At 64.3% G+C, this 13,333-nt stretch overlaps 1 protein-coding gene across 7 annotated transcripts in view; it reads right to left on the reverse strand.

The window, feature by feature from the left end:
* The window catches only part of PIP5K1C (phosphatidylinositol-4-phosphate 5-kinase type 1 gamma), a 49,616-nt gene that overhangs the window by 2,858 nt on the left and 33,425 nt on the right, over positions 1–13,333 (reverse strand). For 2 of the 7 annotated variants that reach the window (XM_030336943.1, XM_030336970.1), the window contains exons 10-16: positions 12,106–12,154; positions 10,370–10,454; positions 8,805–8,966; positions 7,951–8,089; positions 7,797–7,829; positions 6,541–6,645; positions 2,968–4,214 (exon numbers count right to left, since the gene is read on the reverse strand). In XM_030336943.1, the coding sequence (XP_030192803.1) occupies positions 3,827–4,214; positions 6,541–6,645; positions 7,797–7,829; positions 7,951–8,089; positions 8,805–8,966; positions 10,370–10,454; positions 12,106–12,154 (961 nt within the window). In that variant the 3' untranslated portion in view covers positions 2,968–3,826. The other 5 variants (XM_030336962.1, XM_030336975.1, XM_030336958.1 and 2 more) reach the window with 5 other exon arrangements.

Below are 13,333 nucleotides of genomic sequence, written 5' to 3' on the forward strand. Positions count from 1 at the left end.
GCAAGGGCGCGGGTGAGGACCCCCACCCCCACCCCCGCCCTGCCGCGAGGCCCCGAGACACCGGCCCCCTCCCGCCCCGGGCCTCCGTTTCCCCGTCTGTCCCGGGGCCCGAGAGGCCCCGGGCGTGGCGGGCCGGGGCGCACTTACTGTGTCGCTCTCGCCGTCGGAGGCTGGGTGGACCTGCGCGCTATAGTGCAGCGGGGAGTACACCCAGCTCCTCTCGTCGGCGGGCTGCAGGGCGGGCGGGCGCACGTGCAGGAAGGGCGCGCAGAAGAGCAGGGTGCGAGGAGGCGCGAGAGAGGCAGGCGGGAGGAAGGAAGAAACAGAAATAAAGGAGGCGGACCCCAACGCGGACGACGAGTAGGCGGCTCAGCCCCCGCTGTCCTCTCCCCGACAGGCCCCGGCCCCACCTGGACGGCCCCCTCGGGCCGGCGGGGCCGAGCGGCGGCAGTGCGGGGTGGGCGGCAGGGCGCGGCGCGGTGCAGGGGTGGGGGGTGCAGGCAGGGCCCGGAGCAGCGGAGGGGGAGGGAGGGGCGTGGGGCGTGGCCTGTTTGCTGTCCCCTCCCCTCCTGCTCGGCCCTCCCCCCGGCACCCTCGCCTGGTCCTAGCCCCGCGGGCAGCGCTCCGGCCTCAGTCCTGCCTGCTGTGCGGCCACTGGGGCCGCCAGCTGGGGCAGGGCCCTGGGGACCCTCCGCTGGGGGTCCCGGGTGATGTGGGCAGTCAGGGGTACAGAGCGGAGGCTGTTTCCTCATGCCCCAAACGCACAGATAGGCGGGAGACACCCAGGCACGGGCCACCCAGACAGCAAGCAACACAGGCCCAGCCAGGGGGTGCGCTCTTCCGGCTGTGACTGGGAAGGGGGTCGCCATTCTGGGTCGGACTGGCGGGGAGGGCACGTGTGCCTTCAGCACCCACCCACACGTGTCCGTCCTGGGTCTGCTCCCACCACAAGAATCCTCCCCACCCCCAGCCCCCTTCTCCTTTTTCTTTCTCTTCTCTCCTGCCCCCCCCCCCCCCCCCCCGCCATTCTTCAGTGCCTGTAGACCTACCCCCTTGCCCCGCCTCTGCTGGGAGCAGTGGGCCTGAGCACGCACCTGCCCTGGCCACGCCCCCCTGGGCGTCCACGGCCCCCAAACCCACCGGGGCCACAACCCAAAACGCCCCAGACCGGCCCCTCCTGCGTCCGTCCCCGACCACCAGCCTCGCCTCTACAAGGGGTGGCTTCTTCAGGGCCTCGTGAAGGACAAACACCAGAGTGCGGCCTCTACGCTCTCTGGGTGAGCCCAGGCCCTCCTGCCCCACCTTGGGGCCCCCACTTCTGCCCACCTCACCCTGCCCCTCCTCCAAGCTCTTGCCGCGGGACCTGCCTCCACAGGCCAGACTCCGGGTACCCGAGGCACGGCCCGCCTCGGGACACCTCGGCCAGCTCATTCTTGCCCCAGCACTCGGCCCAGGGACACGCCCCCTGAGGGCTGTCCGCTGGCGGATGGACTCGTGCAGGGGCGCACAGACCCTGCGGCTGCTTACTGGTCACAGAACAACAAAAGCCGCTGCCTGCCTGGGAGTTCTCGCGCGGGTTGGGGGGGGGGTAGGGGGGAGAGGAAGAGCCGCCGCAGATAGACGTCAGGGTAGCTGCCCCTCTAGGGCAGAACGTGGGACAAGAGGGTCTGTGCCTGCACTCTGCAAAGAGCATGCCCGGGGAAGCGATGGTGGGCAGCAGGACGCAGAACCCCGTGGTGACCCCACTAAAGTAGGGCCAAGGACACACGTTCCCCGGTTCTGCAGGCCCTCGGGCCTGCCCCACCCATCTAGCCCTCATGCTCTTCCCTCTCCTCCCAGGTGCCCCCCACTGGCTTCCGCTGTGCCCCCCACAGAGCCCAGCCTTCCCTCTCCCATCTCCCCACACCCCGGTGATTCTAGGTCAGGGTCAACCCCTCTCCAGGCAGCCTTTGCAAAGCACTCCCCTGGGGGCCCTCGGGGCCTGCTCTTAGATCATCCTAGAGGTGTTGCATCCCTGACTCACGAGGACACAGCACGGCAGAAAGGCCTGGGGAAGCGGTTTCCACCTCTCGGGTTAGCTCAGTGCCGGCGACCAGGGATGCTCACAGGCATTTGGGGCTGGGGGGTGTGAGCCTCTGAGCGTCCTCGTCTTGAGAACAAAAACTTACTTTAGATACTCAACCTGTTCTGCCTGCTTGGAGCGCTGTGTGGCTCCGGGCAGGTTACCTGGCCTCTCTGGGCCCTCATTTATTGCTCATGATGCCAATTATCAGACACCGATGCTGGCACTGCTGCATGAGGTGCACATAGCGTCCCAAGCCCATTACGTAGAGGAGGGTCTCTGAGACACAGAGGCTGCCTGGGAGCCTGGACCCAGATTTTATGTAAACCGTGGGCCCTCGTGGGCTTCCTGGGGAGCCGAGACCTTGGTCCCTCCACTGTGAAATGAGTATGGAAAGACCACCTCCTCTCTCCTGCGGCTAAGAGCCTGGCTTTGCGGTCCCTTTGCTGACCCATGTGACCACCTGCTTCCACAGGGCAGACGCCCCTTGGGGAGCCATCGGCAGCGAGGTCTGACTATGGGACAAGTGTCCTCTGACCTGTCCCTGACTTGGGCGGGCTGGGGAGAGGGGCAGAGGCCGCCAGGGGCTGGGGTCAGATGCAGACCCCGCTGCCACGGCCAAGTCCCCTTATCCCCGGCCGTGTGTGCCTACAGGCCCAGTGGTGACATCACCAGGGGACACGTGGCTGGTCTCGGTCAAGGTGCTTACTTCCCCAAGTCCCTTCTCAGAGGCCATGGGACAGCCGGGACCTGTGGCTCCCTGCTGCCCAGGGTGGTGGGTCGGGGGCTGGGCTCCCTGGAGGCCTGCTGTGGTCACTTACAGTCCCTGAGGAGCTCAGCGTCACGGCCCGCAGTCGGCGATGCCGGGGAGAGTAAATCCAGTACCTCCCATCGGTGAACTGGGCGGGCCGGGCGAGCGGGGGGAAGAAGCAAACAGAGGACAGGATGAGGCAACGGAATCCGGCGGGGAGGTCAGGAGGGGAGGGCGCGGGGCAGGGGCAGGTAAGCCGATGGCCAAGCGGGAGGTGAGTCTGGGGGTGGCGGGGTCCCACTCTGGCCCGCTATCTTCTCTGCTGCCTGCAGGGCCTGGCCACCCACTCAGGTGACAGGACCCAGACGCGCACATCGAACACGGCCCCGGGGCCGCCTCGCACACTGATCCGCAGAATGGGACACAAACCAAGCCCCCCGGGACGGGGAGATGACGGCGGGTGTGGGGACGCACACACAGTGCACCTGTTACGACTCCAGGCCAGACAGAGGCCCCAAGACAGACAGCAGTGTGGTGTTAGCTAGGAGACAGCGGTGCGGCAGGCCCCCAGCTCACGGGACCCGGGGGGGGGGGGGGGGGGGGGGGAGAGACGAGATCAAAGGTCCGGGAGGGAGACAGGCAGGCCCCTCCACTGCACGAGGCCACTTGGCCACCCGGCACCCATCTCACCCAGGCTCCCGGCCCAGTCTACCTGTCTACCTGTGGGAGATGCAGGGCGGGAGGCGACCCCCAGCTCTGGAAGAGAGGTCCCGGGTCCCCGGGGCAAGGCCCCTTCCTGCTGCGACAGACCCCACCTCCTCCAGGAGCAGCCGTGAGTCCTCGGCCACGAGGTTGGCAGCATGAAGCACACCTGTCCCACCTGCCCCTCGCCACAGTCCCCTTACCTCCCCGAGAACAGAACCCACCTGGCCGTACCCCCCACCCCCCTCCCAGCAGGAGAAGGGCCACGCAGCCTGCAGCCCTTAGCAGCCAGCCCCGGGGCTGCCCGGGACCTACGGGGCCCTGTGGGGCTCGGAGCTCGAGGACAGGGCAGTTCCCCTGACTTGGGGTGGCCTGGCCTGGAGGGCGCGGGGCAGGGCGTTCCCACAGCACGTGAGTGTGTGGGTGTAAATGCGTGCGAAGGCACACTGGGTGTGCGAGAGCGTGTGGAGTGGAGCGTTGACCCGTGAGTGCACGTCTGTGTCCACAGGAGTGCCTTGTGAGCGTGTGAGTGCGTCTGGTCGAGGGCCTGGCGACGTCGGGAGCTGCAGGGGACTTACAAAGTAGATGTCAGTGGCGGGCGTGTCCTCCTCATCCGAGGCCTGGCTGGCGGGCTCCGAGGCCTGGCTGGCCGTTTCTGCTTCGGCAGCAGCAGAGGCGCAGGCTGGGGAAGCCTCCACCCTGGGGACACAGGGACACGGGAGTCCTGGGGGCAGGGCTCCGGACGGCACCCACCTGCCCCAGCCCCCGCCGCAGGGTCCTGCCTGCCCCCTCCCCTCTCATCAGCGGGGCAGCACAGACGCGAAAGACTCAGGAGGCCAAATAAAACAAAACCTCCCCATCACTGCTGAGGCCCAGGAGATAATCGGCCCTCCCTCGAACGGGTGAGCACACACCAGTGGGCGGGCAGGTCCCAGCGCCACCATCACTCCCCGTGCGACCCTGAGGGTCCTTTCCCGTCCGAGCCTCAGTTTCCCCATCTGTGGAGGAGGGACGCCGGGCACCCACCATGTTGGGTCAGAACCTCTTTCTCATCTTCACCGAGCACTTCCTCTGGGCCAGGCCCTTTCAGGAACCTTGCCTGAATTCACCCAGCGACCCTCCACTGGGGAGGGGACTGCCACCCTCCTGAGTTACAGACAGGAAACTGAGGCTCCAGATGGAAAGTGAGGCGTGTCCTAAGCCGAGTGACCGGGGATGGATTCCAGCTCCTAAGCAGAATGACAGGCTCTGAGACGGGGGAGCACCTCTACCCTTGGAGGGATGGGCTGTTTTGGGGGCAAAGACCAAAAGACACGTTATACTGTTAAGAATTCAGTTAAGGGCAAAAAAGCCACAGGTAGCAGAAACTGCTGTGTGTGCACACACGGGTCTGTGCGTGTCAAATAAATTCTATTTTTTTTTTTACTGTTTATTTGTTTTTTAATGTTTATTTTGAGAGAGAGAGAAATAGAGACCGCGACATCAAATGTGAGAAGGGGGAAGGGCAGAGAATCCCAGGCAGGCTCCGAGCCATCCGAGCAGAGCCCGATGTGGGGCTTGATCTCATGAACCATGAGATCACGGCTTGAGCTGAGATCAAGAGCCAGCTGCTCAACCGACTGAGCCACCCAGGCGCCCCTCAAAATAAACCCTGGATGGCAAAGTGCAGCCTGGGAATGTGTGTCTGTGAGAGTGAAGTGAGGTCTCTCGAAACGCAATCGAAATTTTAAAAAGCACATAAAGCAGAAATCGTGACAAAAGCAAGAAAAATTCGATCACGATGCCAGTTATAGGACCAAACACACCAAAGAGGAGAAACGAAGATGTGACGCAACCGAATGCCATCAATCGATACATCAGACAGAGCGGGCTCAGAACTTTCCATCCCTTCACAGAGAACACACGTTGTTCACACGCGTCCACTGACCTTAAACAATGAATTCTGTGGGGCACCTGGCTGGCTCAGTCGGTTGAGCATCCGACTTCGGCTCAGGTCATGATCTCACAGTTCATGAGTTCCAACCCCACATTGGAGTCTCTGCTCTCAGCGCAGAGCCCATTTCGCATCCTCTGTCCCCCTCTCTCTCTGCCCTTCCCCCGCTTGCATTCTCTCTCCCTCTCCCTCAAAATAAACAAACATTTAAAAAACGAAATCTGTATTGGAGCAGAAAGGCTAAATGTTTTTAAAATATACGTGGATTTTCTAGTCTGCTTCCTTCAACTTAAAGCTAAGACTAAGTACTGAATATGTAAACAAAACAGTCTTCAAATACTCCAAAGTTGGGGGACACTCCTAAATAAACCTTGCAGCAGGGTCTCCATGGACGTGGGGGCGGATGGTTCTCTGGGGGCGTGCGGGGCAGGGCACGATTCTGGCCACAGGTGTCCCCAGACACCAGCCCCATGTCCTCTGGGGGCCAAGAGCCACTGCCTCGGGTCAGAGAGCACGTGAGAAGCTAAATGACATGCTTCGGCAAGGCCAGTATAGAAGAGCCGCTTCTCGCTGAGCCCACGGACGGGGGCATCAGCGCCGGGTGGCCCACGCGCGGCCGGGAGCGCCTCCTTGTCTGAGACACACGGGAGCCTGAACCCCCGTCTGCGCCGGAGGAGCAGGAACGCGCACGGAAACAAACCAGGAGCCCGTGAATCGGACACACGACACGATGGGGGAAGCGGGCTGAGCCCAGAAGGCTCCCTGGGGAGCCGGGGCCCCACTCCTGCCAGCTCGGGGCTCCAGGCTGGGGACCCCAGGGGCTGAGGAAGAATCCCAGGACTGGCGCACAGCCGGCGGCTCTGCCGGGGACCCGAGGCGCCGGAGGAGCCCCTGCGCGGATCGCCCACTTCCCGCTGCCCGCACCGCCCCTTCCAGGGCCCCACTGCCGGCCCCAGAACGCGGACTCCATTACCCAGCCTGCCTCGGGGGCCAGCTGGCCACGTGGCCACGCTCAGCCAATGGGATCAGAGCAGAAGCTGAGCGCAGAGTCGGGCGACGGGACCGCGGCCGGCCCGCTGGCTGGTGACTCACCCCGCGTCTTCCTCCTTGGGGACCACGATCTCCACGCTGCACGCGGACTCCACCTGCACCGTGACCTGCTGCAGGTCCTCCTCCACGTGTGTCTCCTCTTGGGACCTGGAGGCAGTGGGAAGCTGCACCTCACGCTCTCTCTCCTCACCGGAACTCTGCCCCCCCCCCGGGGGTGGGGGCGGGGGTGGGGGCGGGGGTGCACCAGGCAAGCTCCAGGCCGGTGGATCTCCAGTCCTGGTGGGAAGCTGGGAGCCTCCGTGGGGTGCTCCCTCTGGGTGCCACCTGACCAGCGCCGTGAGCTGGCCCAGCTCACCCCTGGGGTCTGCAAGGGGGCAGGGACTGACCGTGACCCCAGTACCAGCAGGGGAATAATGTGTGAATGGTAGCCTGGATCCTGCCCACCCTCCTGGGGGTAGCTGGGCCCTGGCCTGGAGGTGGGGTGGTTCCGGGGGGTTCAACGATCCAGGCCCCTGATGTAGACGCGTCAGAACATTCGGGCCGCCAGGAATGGACAATGTCTCCGCAGAGCAACACCAGAGAGCAAAAAGGTTGTGGAGGCTGGAGGGGGCAGCTGGACAGAGGGAAACGCTTTCCACCAAAAGTGCTTTATGCCATAACTTTCTCTCCAACTGGCAGGAATATTTAACCCCCAAACTAAGGAAGGCAAGCCCTACAGGTCGCGTTGTAAGATCCGGCAAGAGGAACCACCCAAGTGCCCCCGGGGGGGTGGGGGGGGGCAGGCGAAGCCCTGTGAGGTGGAAGAGAAGCAGCGGGGGCTCCACGTGCTCACAGCCGGCCTTGACCTGGCCTGCGGTGGCACAGGCCTCTGCTTGTGTCAAGACGAAGGCAGAAACAGGCCGTGTGTACGTTTTCTCATAAGCTCATAATGTAGTTCCAGAAAGAGACAAAAAAACAAAAGACCCGTCCAGGGGTGGCCCCCATGGAAGGGAACGGGCATGGGGCAGGGGGGCATTCACTACATTCTCTTTTGTATCCCTTGGAATAAAAACTAATAAAATTAAAAGATCAACAAACAGGTGCAGGGAAGGGAGTGGGAGGGTGGAAAGAATTACCAAGTGACTCAAGACTCTGTGCAGTTCTAGCCCCTAACTTAAATCCGCGCCCAGGCAAGTGGCCAGAGAGGCGGGGCTCTGGGCGGGAAGGCAGACGGGGTGCGAGGGGGAGGGGAGGAGAGAGGAAAGGCCTTGCGGGGAGACCGTGGGGCCAGGCGGGGAGAAGCTGGGGTCTCATCTCACCGGCCATCCTGTCCGGAAGACTGTGTGCGCCGCCTGCGGAGAGACGCAAGCAGGTGGAACCGGTGGCGGTGGCGGTGGCGGAGGCCCCGCCCCACCCGGTACGGGATGTGGCCACGCCCCCGCCTCGCGGAGGGAGACGCCCCCGGCCGCTCACCGGTACCGTGGCTGCTCTGAGGTCTCCGAGGGAGATCGCTCTGGGATGGAGAGGGACGTGGAAGACAGGGTTGTGGCGATGGAGGCGGTGGTGGCCTCCTCGAAGGATGGCGGCGTGCAGGGCAGGAGGTCGGGCCGGCCTGTGGGGAGGAGGCTGTGGGCGCCTGCAGGAGCCGGGCCCCCAGGGCAAACCTTCCGGGCCCCTGGCTCCACCTGTGGCTCGGCTCACCTTCTGCACCCATGCCCCACCCCCACCTGCCACCCAACACTTCGTCCTGCTGGCCAGCTTTAAGAGGGCAAATGCATTCCAGTTTACCCCTGGCACAACAGCTTCCGGCAGCCCACCCGTCCTGGAGGCCCACAGGTCCTGCTCCACCTGCCCACCTCCTCGCTCACTCTGCCGCGACCACACAGGCCTCTCACTGTTCCTCCAACGCGCCAGGCCTACTACTGCCCCAGGGCCTTTGCACATGCAGTCTCTCCCTTGATGCTATTCCCCCAGACCCTCCCTGTCTGGCATCTTTGACTCCTTAACCCTGGAAACTGGGAGGGACCTTCCAAAACACCATGACCAACCCCATCAAGTGCTTCATCCCTCTGGGTGTCTGCACGCCTGGTGATGGGGTGGGTCACCTCTCCCTCCGCAGCACTCCCCAGAGGGCTGTAGATCTCAGGCTGGGATGGCGGCGGGGTGACTGTGACCCAGGCCCTTCCCATCCAAGTACCAGCTTCAGGGAGCCTTTCCTCACACTGGGGTGCTCCCTGCGTCCCCTCCCCTCTCGGCCCCCCAGGGACGTCGTCTTTCCCCAGCAGCCCCCTGATCTCTCCTGCCCACTCCCCAGCCTGCCCGGTCACCTTCGTCCTCCAGCGTGGGGTAGCTGCGGGCCCCCCGAAGGTCATACTGGGCATCTTCCCGCTCGCTGGGGATCTGGCTGGCCGAGAAGGCGGCCGTGGGCCCCAGGGGCTTGACAGCCAATGACGCACCACGGCCCTTCTTGGACGGGGAGGACTTCAGGGCTGTGGAGAGAGGCGCACTGGCGCTCAGGGGCCGCCTGGGAGCCCCCGGCAACCCTGAGGCAGGGGCCCCCAGCCCCCATCCCTCCTTTGCACGGAAGCCTGCTCGCCACCCCCTCGAGGCCCGCTGCCTGCACACATGGCCCCCGCTGCCCGGCCTCCAGCCCGGCCCTCAAGCCTGGGCAACGAGCCGCTGTCTTTGTGGAGAAAACCCTGCCCTGCTTTCTACCCGGCTCTGCCTCGGGAGGCACCAGGAGGCCCCCTTGTCGCAGCCCGCCCTGGCTGTGGCCTCCACTTTCAGACAGGAAACAGAAGGCCTTGGGGCGTGCAGGGCTCAGCACCAAGGGCCTGGTCCAACCCGGGATGAGTGGCCTGTGGAATGCGGCTCAGCCCACCGGCCCCCGTCACGGTGTCCTCCCCGTCCCTGCTGCGAACTCTGGCCCCAGGACGGCCGGCACAAACCCCAGCACATAGTACGTGCTCAATTCGCCTTGTGAACAGCCCTCCGGTACCTGGAGGCTGGTGAGCCCCCCGGGACCACAGTGAGAATGACGCCCCAAGAGAGGTTCCAAGGCGTGGCACGCGGACGCCAATGAACAACCCACTCTCAGGAGACAATCCCACTGCCGTCAATTTCAAGCTCCCGTCTAGATGTCACTGAACGTGGAGTGTTGGCTCGACGAGCCGGCTCCAGGTGACCAAGCTGGGTCACGGCCCACACAGGCCTGGCCCAGGCCAGGAGAGCAGGTAGGCACTGGGCACTTAACACCTACTGTGTGCCAGGCCCCAGCCTAGACACTGGGGACACAGAGCGACTAAGGCTGACGAGAACGCTGCCTTCTGGGGACACAGGGTGCGGGGGGCAGATGACGGACAGACACACGGGGAGAAAGGCCCCTTCTGGGATGTGTGCCGGGATCTGGGACTCGAGGCCCAACAGACACCCAGGGGGCAAGAGCCGCCTCTGTCCTGCGTCCTCCTCGACAATGCCGGGTCCCGGCTGCTGACCGGCCGCCTCCGCGTCCACCAAGGTGGTTTCCTCGGTGACGGCACGAGGCTGCAAGTGGTCCCCCTCAATGTGCACCGGTGCAGGGTCAAGCCCAGCTGCTGCGTGTGTACAGATGGGGAAACTGAGGCACAGAGCAGGGCATCGCTTGCTGGAGGTCACCCTGGCAGGAGGCGGTGCAGCCAGGACTCAAGCTCAGACGGTGGGCCCCAGGCCCTGCGCTGGGCCCCGTGAGCGTGGTGCCCTGACCCTCCCGTTCTCTGGACCGAGTCCCTGACCGAGGCCCGAGGATGGCCGAGTAGCGGGAGGTGACCCTGTGGGCTCACTCGGCTCTTGGCCGCCCTGCCTCCCGTCTCTGCACCCCGGGGGCCCTCCTGCCCAAAGTGCCTGGGAGGCTCACAGGAGTTCTTCCGGAAGACCGTATTGCTCATGAACTTGAAGAAGCGCTCTGCGTAGAAGCTGGGCCGGTGGACAGAGACGGTGTCCTGGGAAGCGAAACAAGGGCCCGAGGGCAGAAGGGCGTGAGTGCCGTGGTCCCACCAGGAGCTCCCCGGGTCCCGCGGGACAGCCCAGGGCACAGGCGGGCGGCGGGGCAAAGCCACCCATGTGGGGAGGGGACTGGATCCCCAGCACGGGGCTTCCTGGACGGACCCGGGGGTCAGGTGACGGTGGCAGAGGGCAGGGTGGGAGGGAGACTCCGCCATCATAAACCCATCTGTATTTCTAATCCTTTGAACCATGGGAAGCGACAGCTACTCAAAGAGGTAGACGAATGAACGTCGAAACACGGAAACCAGAGCAATTCTCTGACAGCGAGTCTCAACAAAGGACGGCTGGACGCCTGTTTTGTAAGTGACGGTTGGTGGCGCACAGCCACGCCTGAGGTGGGGACAGGCGGCCGCTGGTGTCCCTCGGCCCCACACCCCAGTGTGGGGTGATGCGGGGCTCCCCTCTAAGCTTGTCTCCTTGTCTGTGCGACAGGGAGGCTAGAGGCTGCCACTCTCGCCGGACGCGACGGCACCCCGCCCCCCCCATGCCAAGACCCCCCCCCCCCCCCGGGGGTGACGACCACAGGTGCCCTCAGACAGGGCCCGGGTCCTCCTCCTGCTGTAACGTAACAGAACCCACAGGGGACTCGCGGCCTCCAGGGTGAAAGCGACACGTCCCATCCTCGCTGCAGCGAGGCGTGACCGCAGGACCGCGTTCTGGCAGGTGGTGGGGGAGACGAGGCAGTGACAGCTTCCGCCCTCTCCTCTGCCTGGAGTGCCCTGTGGGGGGCCAGCCGCGTGGGCCACGCCCAGGAGTGTGCAGCGCCAGGCAGAAGCAGCCGGCCCTGGACTCCAGGGGCCACCCCATCTGCCCCAGACCGTTCACGCCTGTATGGCTACGCTGACCACCGTTTGGCCCCCAAACCCGAGCAGCCTCGGCAGGCCTTACAGTGCTTCCGGCTGCCATGGCTTTGTGACGCCGTGAGAGGGTTCCTGCCCCCTGGCCCTTCTTGGTGCACCTTCTGGAAGCTCCCATCTGGACCGTCCAAACACTCTCTGAGGGGTGTCGGGGGCCGGCTGGGGTTCTGGATTTTACAGACCGCACGCACGCAGACAGCCCTTAGCATTTCAGTAAGAATCGGTCCGAAGGGAGCCATGGGAGGACAGGCATGCATCGAGGCCCCAGCCAGCTCGTCAGCCCAACCGGACCGGGGTGCTAGGGCTGCTGTCGCAGGTGCACCGTTTGGTCCCCAACAGCTGGCCTGCCCCGTGGGTGTGGCCAGTGCCCGAGCCCCCTCCCTCTCGCGCGTTTCCAGACTGCTCTTTGCCTAGCTGGCCCCTGACTCTCCCGGTCGGGCGGTCTTTGGGAATCCTCCCAGCTCAGCTTGGGCGTCCTCTCCTCCAAGAAGCCCTTCCGTGCCCCTCACCAGTGGCTCAGACCCCACTGCCGGACGGCCTACAGCCAGCTGCCTGCCCTCTCCCGTCTTGACCCGGACCCCTTGGCCTGTGACTGCCGGGGCACACGGCCGCCCCCGCGGGACACTGGCTCCGGGAAGGGAGGCCCGTGTTTCTCGGCTCTGGAGCACCTGTGCCTGGCCCCGGGAGACCAGCACGTCTGTGGACTGACGCGTGAAGGGACAATGCTCACCCCGTCGTGGACAAGAGCCTTCCAGGTGTGTTCCAGCTTCTTGATGAACCTGCAGAGAAAACGAGTGAACCAAAGTGGTCCTCTAGTGGGGCGGTCCCGTCCCCAGGGGACACTGGGCCATGTCTGGGGACTGGGTGTGCTCCTGGCACCAAGCGGGTGGGAGGGCCCTGGTCCAGAGGAACTGAGACGCCTCAGCCAGAGGCCACCTCCCTCTTCGGCGCCCTCTGTTCCCCTCCCCGCCTGCTGGTGGCTCCTACCGCTGCTGCTCTTAGAGAGGAAGTGAAAAGGCCGTGGTGCTTGGCCCTCGGTGGGGGGCATATGGCAGCACCCCCAGAGTACGGCCTTCCTCTCTCACGGCCCAGGCTGAGCCCGGGTCCTCTCTGCTGGAATCAGTGGCCTGCACTGTGGCTCTAACTAGATCCCTGCACACCTGGGCTGGGGAGAACGTTGCCTCCTCCAGGCAGCCTTCCTGGACACCCCCTAGTCTATGGGGTGGGGGAAGGGTCCTCTTCTCAGCACCCACCCCCGCGGGACACCCCTGCCCCAGGATAGGCTTGTGGCTGCCTGACACACACTGGCCCACCCTCCTTGCCCCCACTCAAGAGCCTCCGCAGAAACCCTGGTCTGACACCTCCAAAGTTTCCCGGGGCGCCTGCGTGGCTCAGCTGGTTAAGCGCCCCACTCTTGACTTCAGCTCAGGTCACGGTCTCACGGTTGGTGAATTTGAGCCCCGAGTTGGGCTCTGTGTCGACAGCCTGGAGCCTGTTTGGGATTCTCTCTCTGCCTCTTCCCTGCTCACTCTATCTCTCAAAATTAATAAGTAAACATTAAAGCTCTCCACTCCTGCTCTAAACCCAGAGAGATGTCCCCATGGAAGACATCTGCCCCTGAGTCGGAAAACAACAGGCTGCGAATACTCGTGTTTGACGGGCAGGAGCCCAGTTTCATATTTAGGAAAAAAATCACCCAAGCCCACCCAGTGGGCTTCCTGAGGGGGTGGGAATGGGAAATGGGGACCGCCACGCCCAGGGTCCCCTCTGTCCTGTTGGGAATGTGCATAATGAACGCATTCCGCTCTCAGGATGGAAAACTAAGACTAAGAAACGCTCGTCACCAAGACCTCATGCGGGTCAAGGCATGGGTAACGAGGTGGCCCACACCCCAGCTTTTAAACCGCAGGTGAGGCTGGGGTATCTGTTCCTTCGGCTCTGCCGCACTTGAGACCCCA

This window comes from Lynx canadensis, chromosome A2 (genome assembly GCF_007474595.2).
Source record: "Lynx canadensis isolate LIC74 chromosome A2, mLynCan4.pri.v2, whole genome shotgun sequence".
Lineage (NCBI taxonomy): Eukaryota > Metazoa > Chordata > Mammalia > Carnivora > Felidae > Lynx > Lynx canadensis.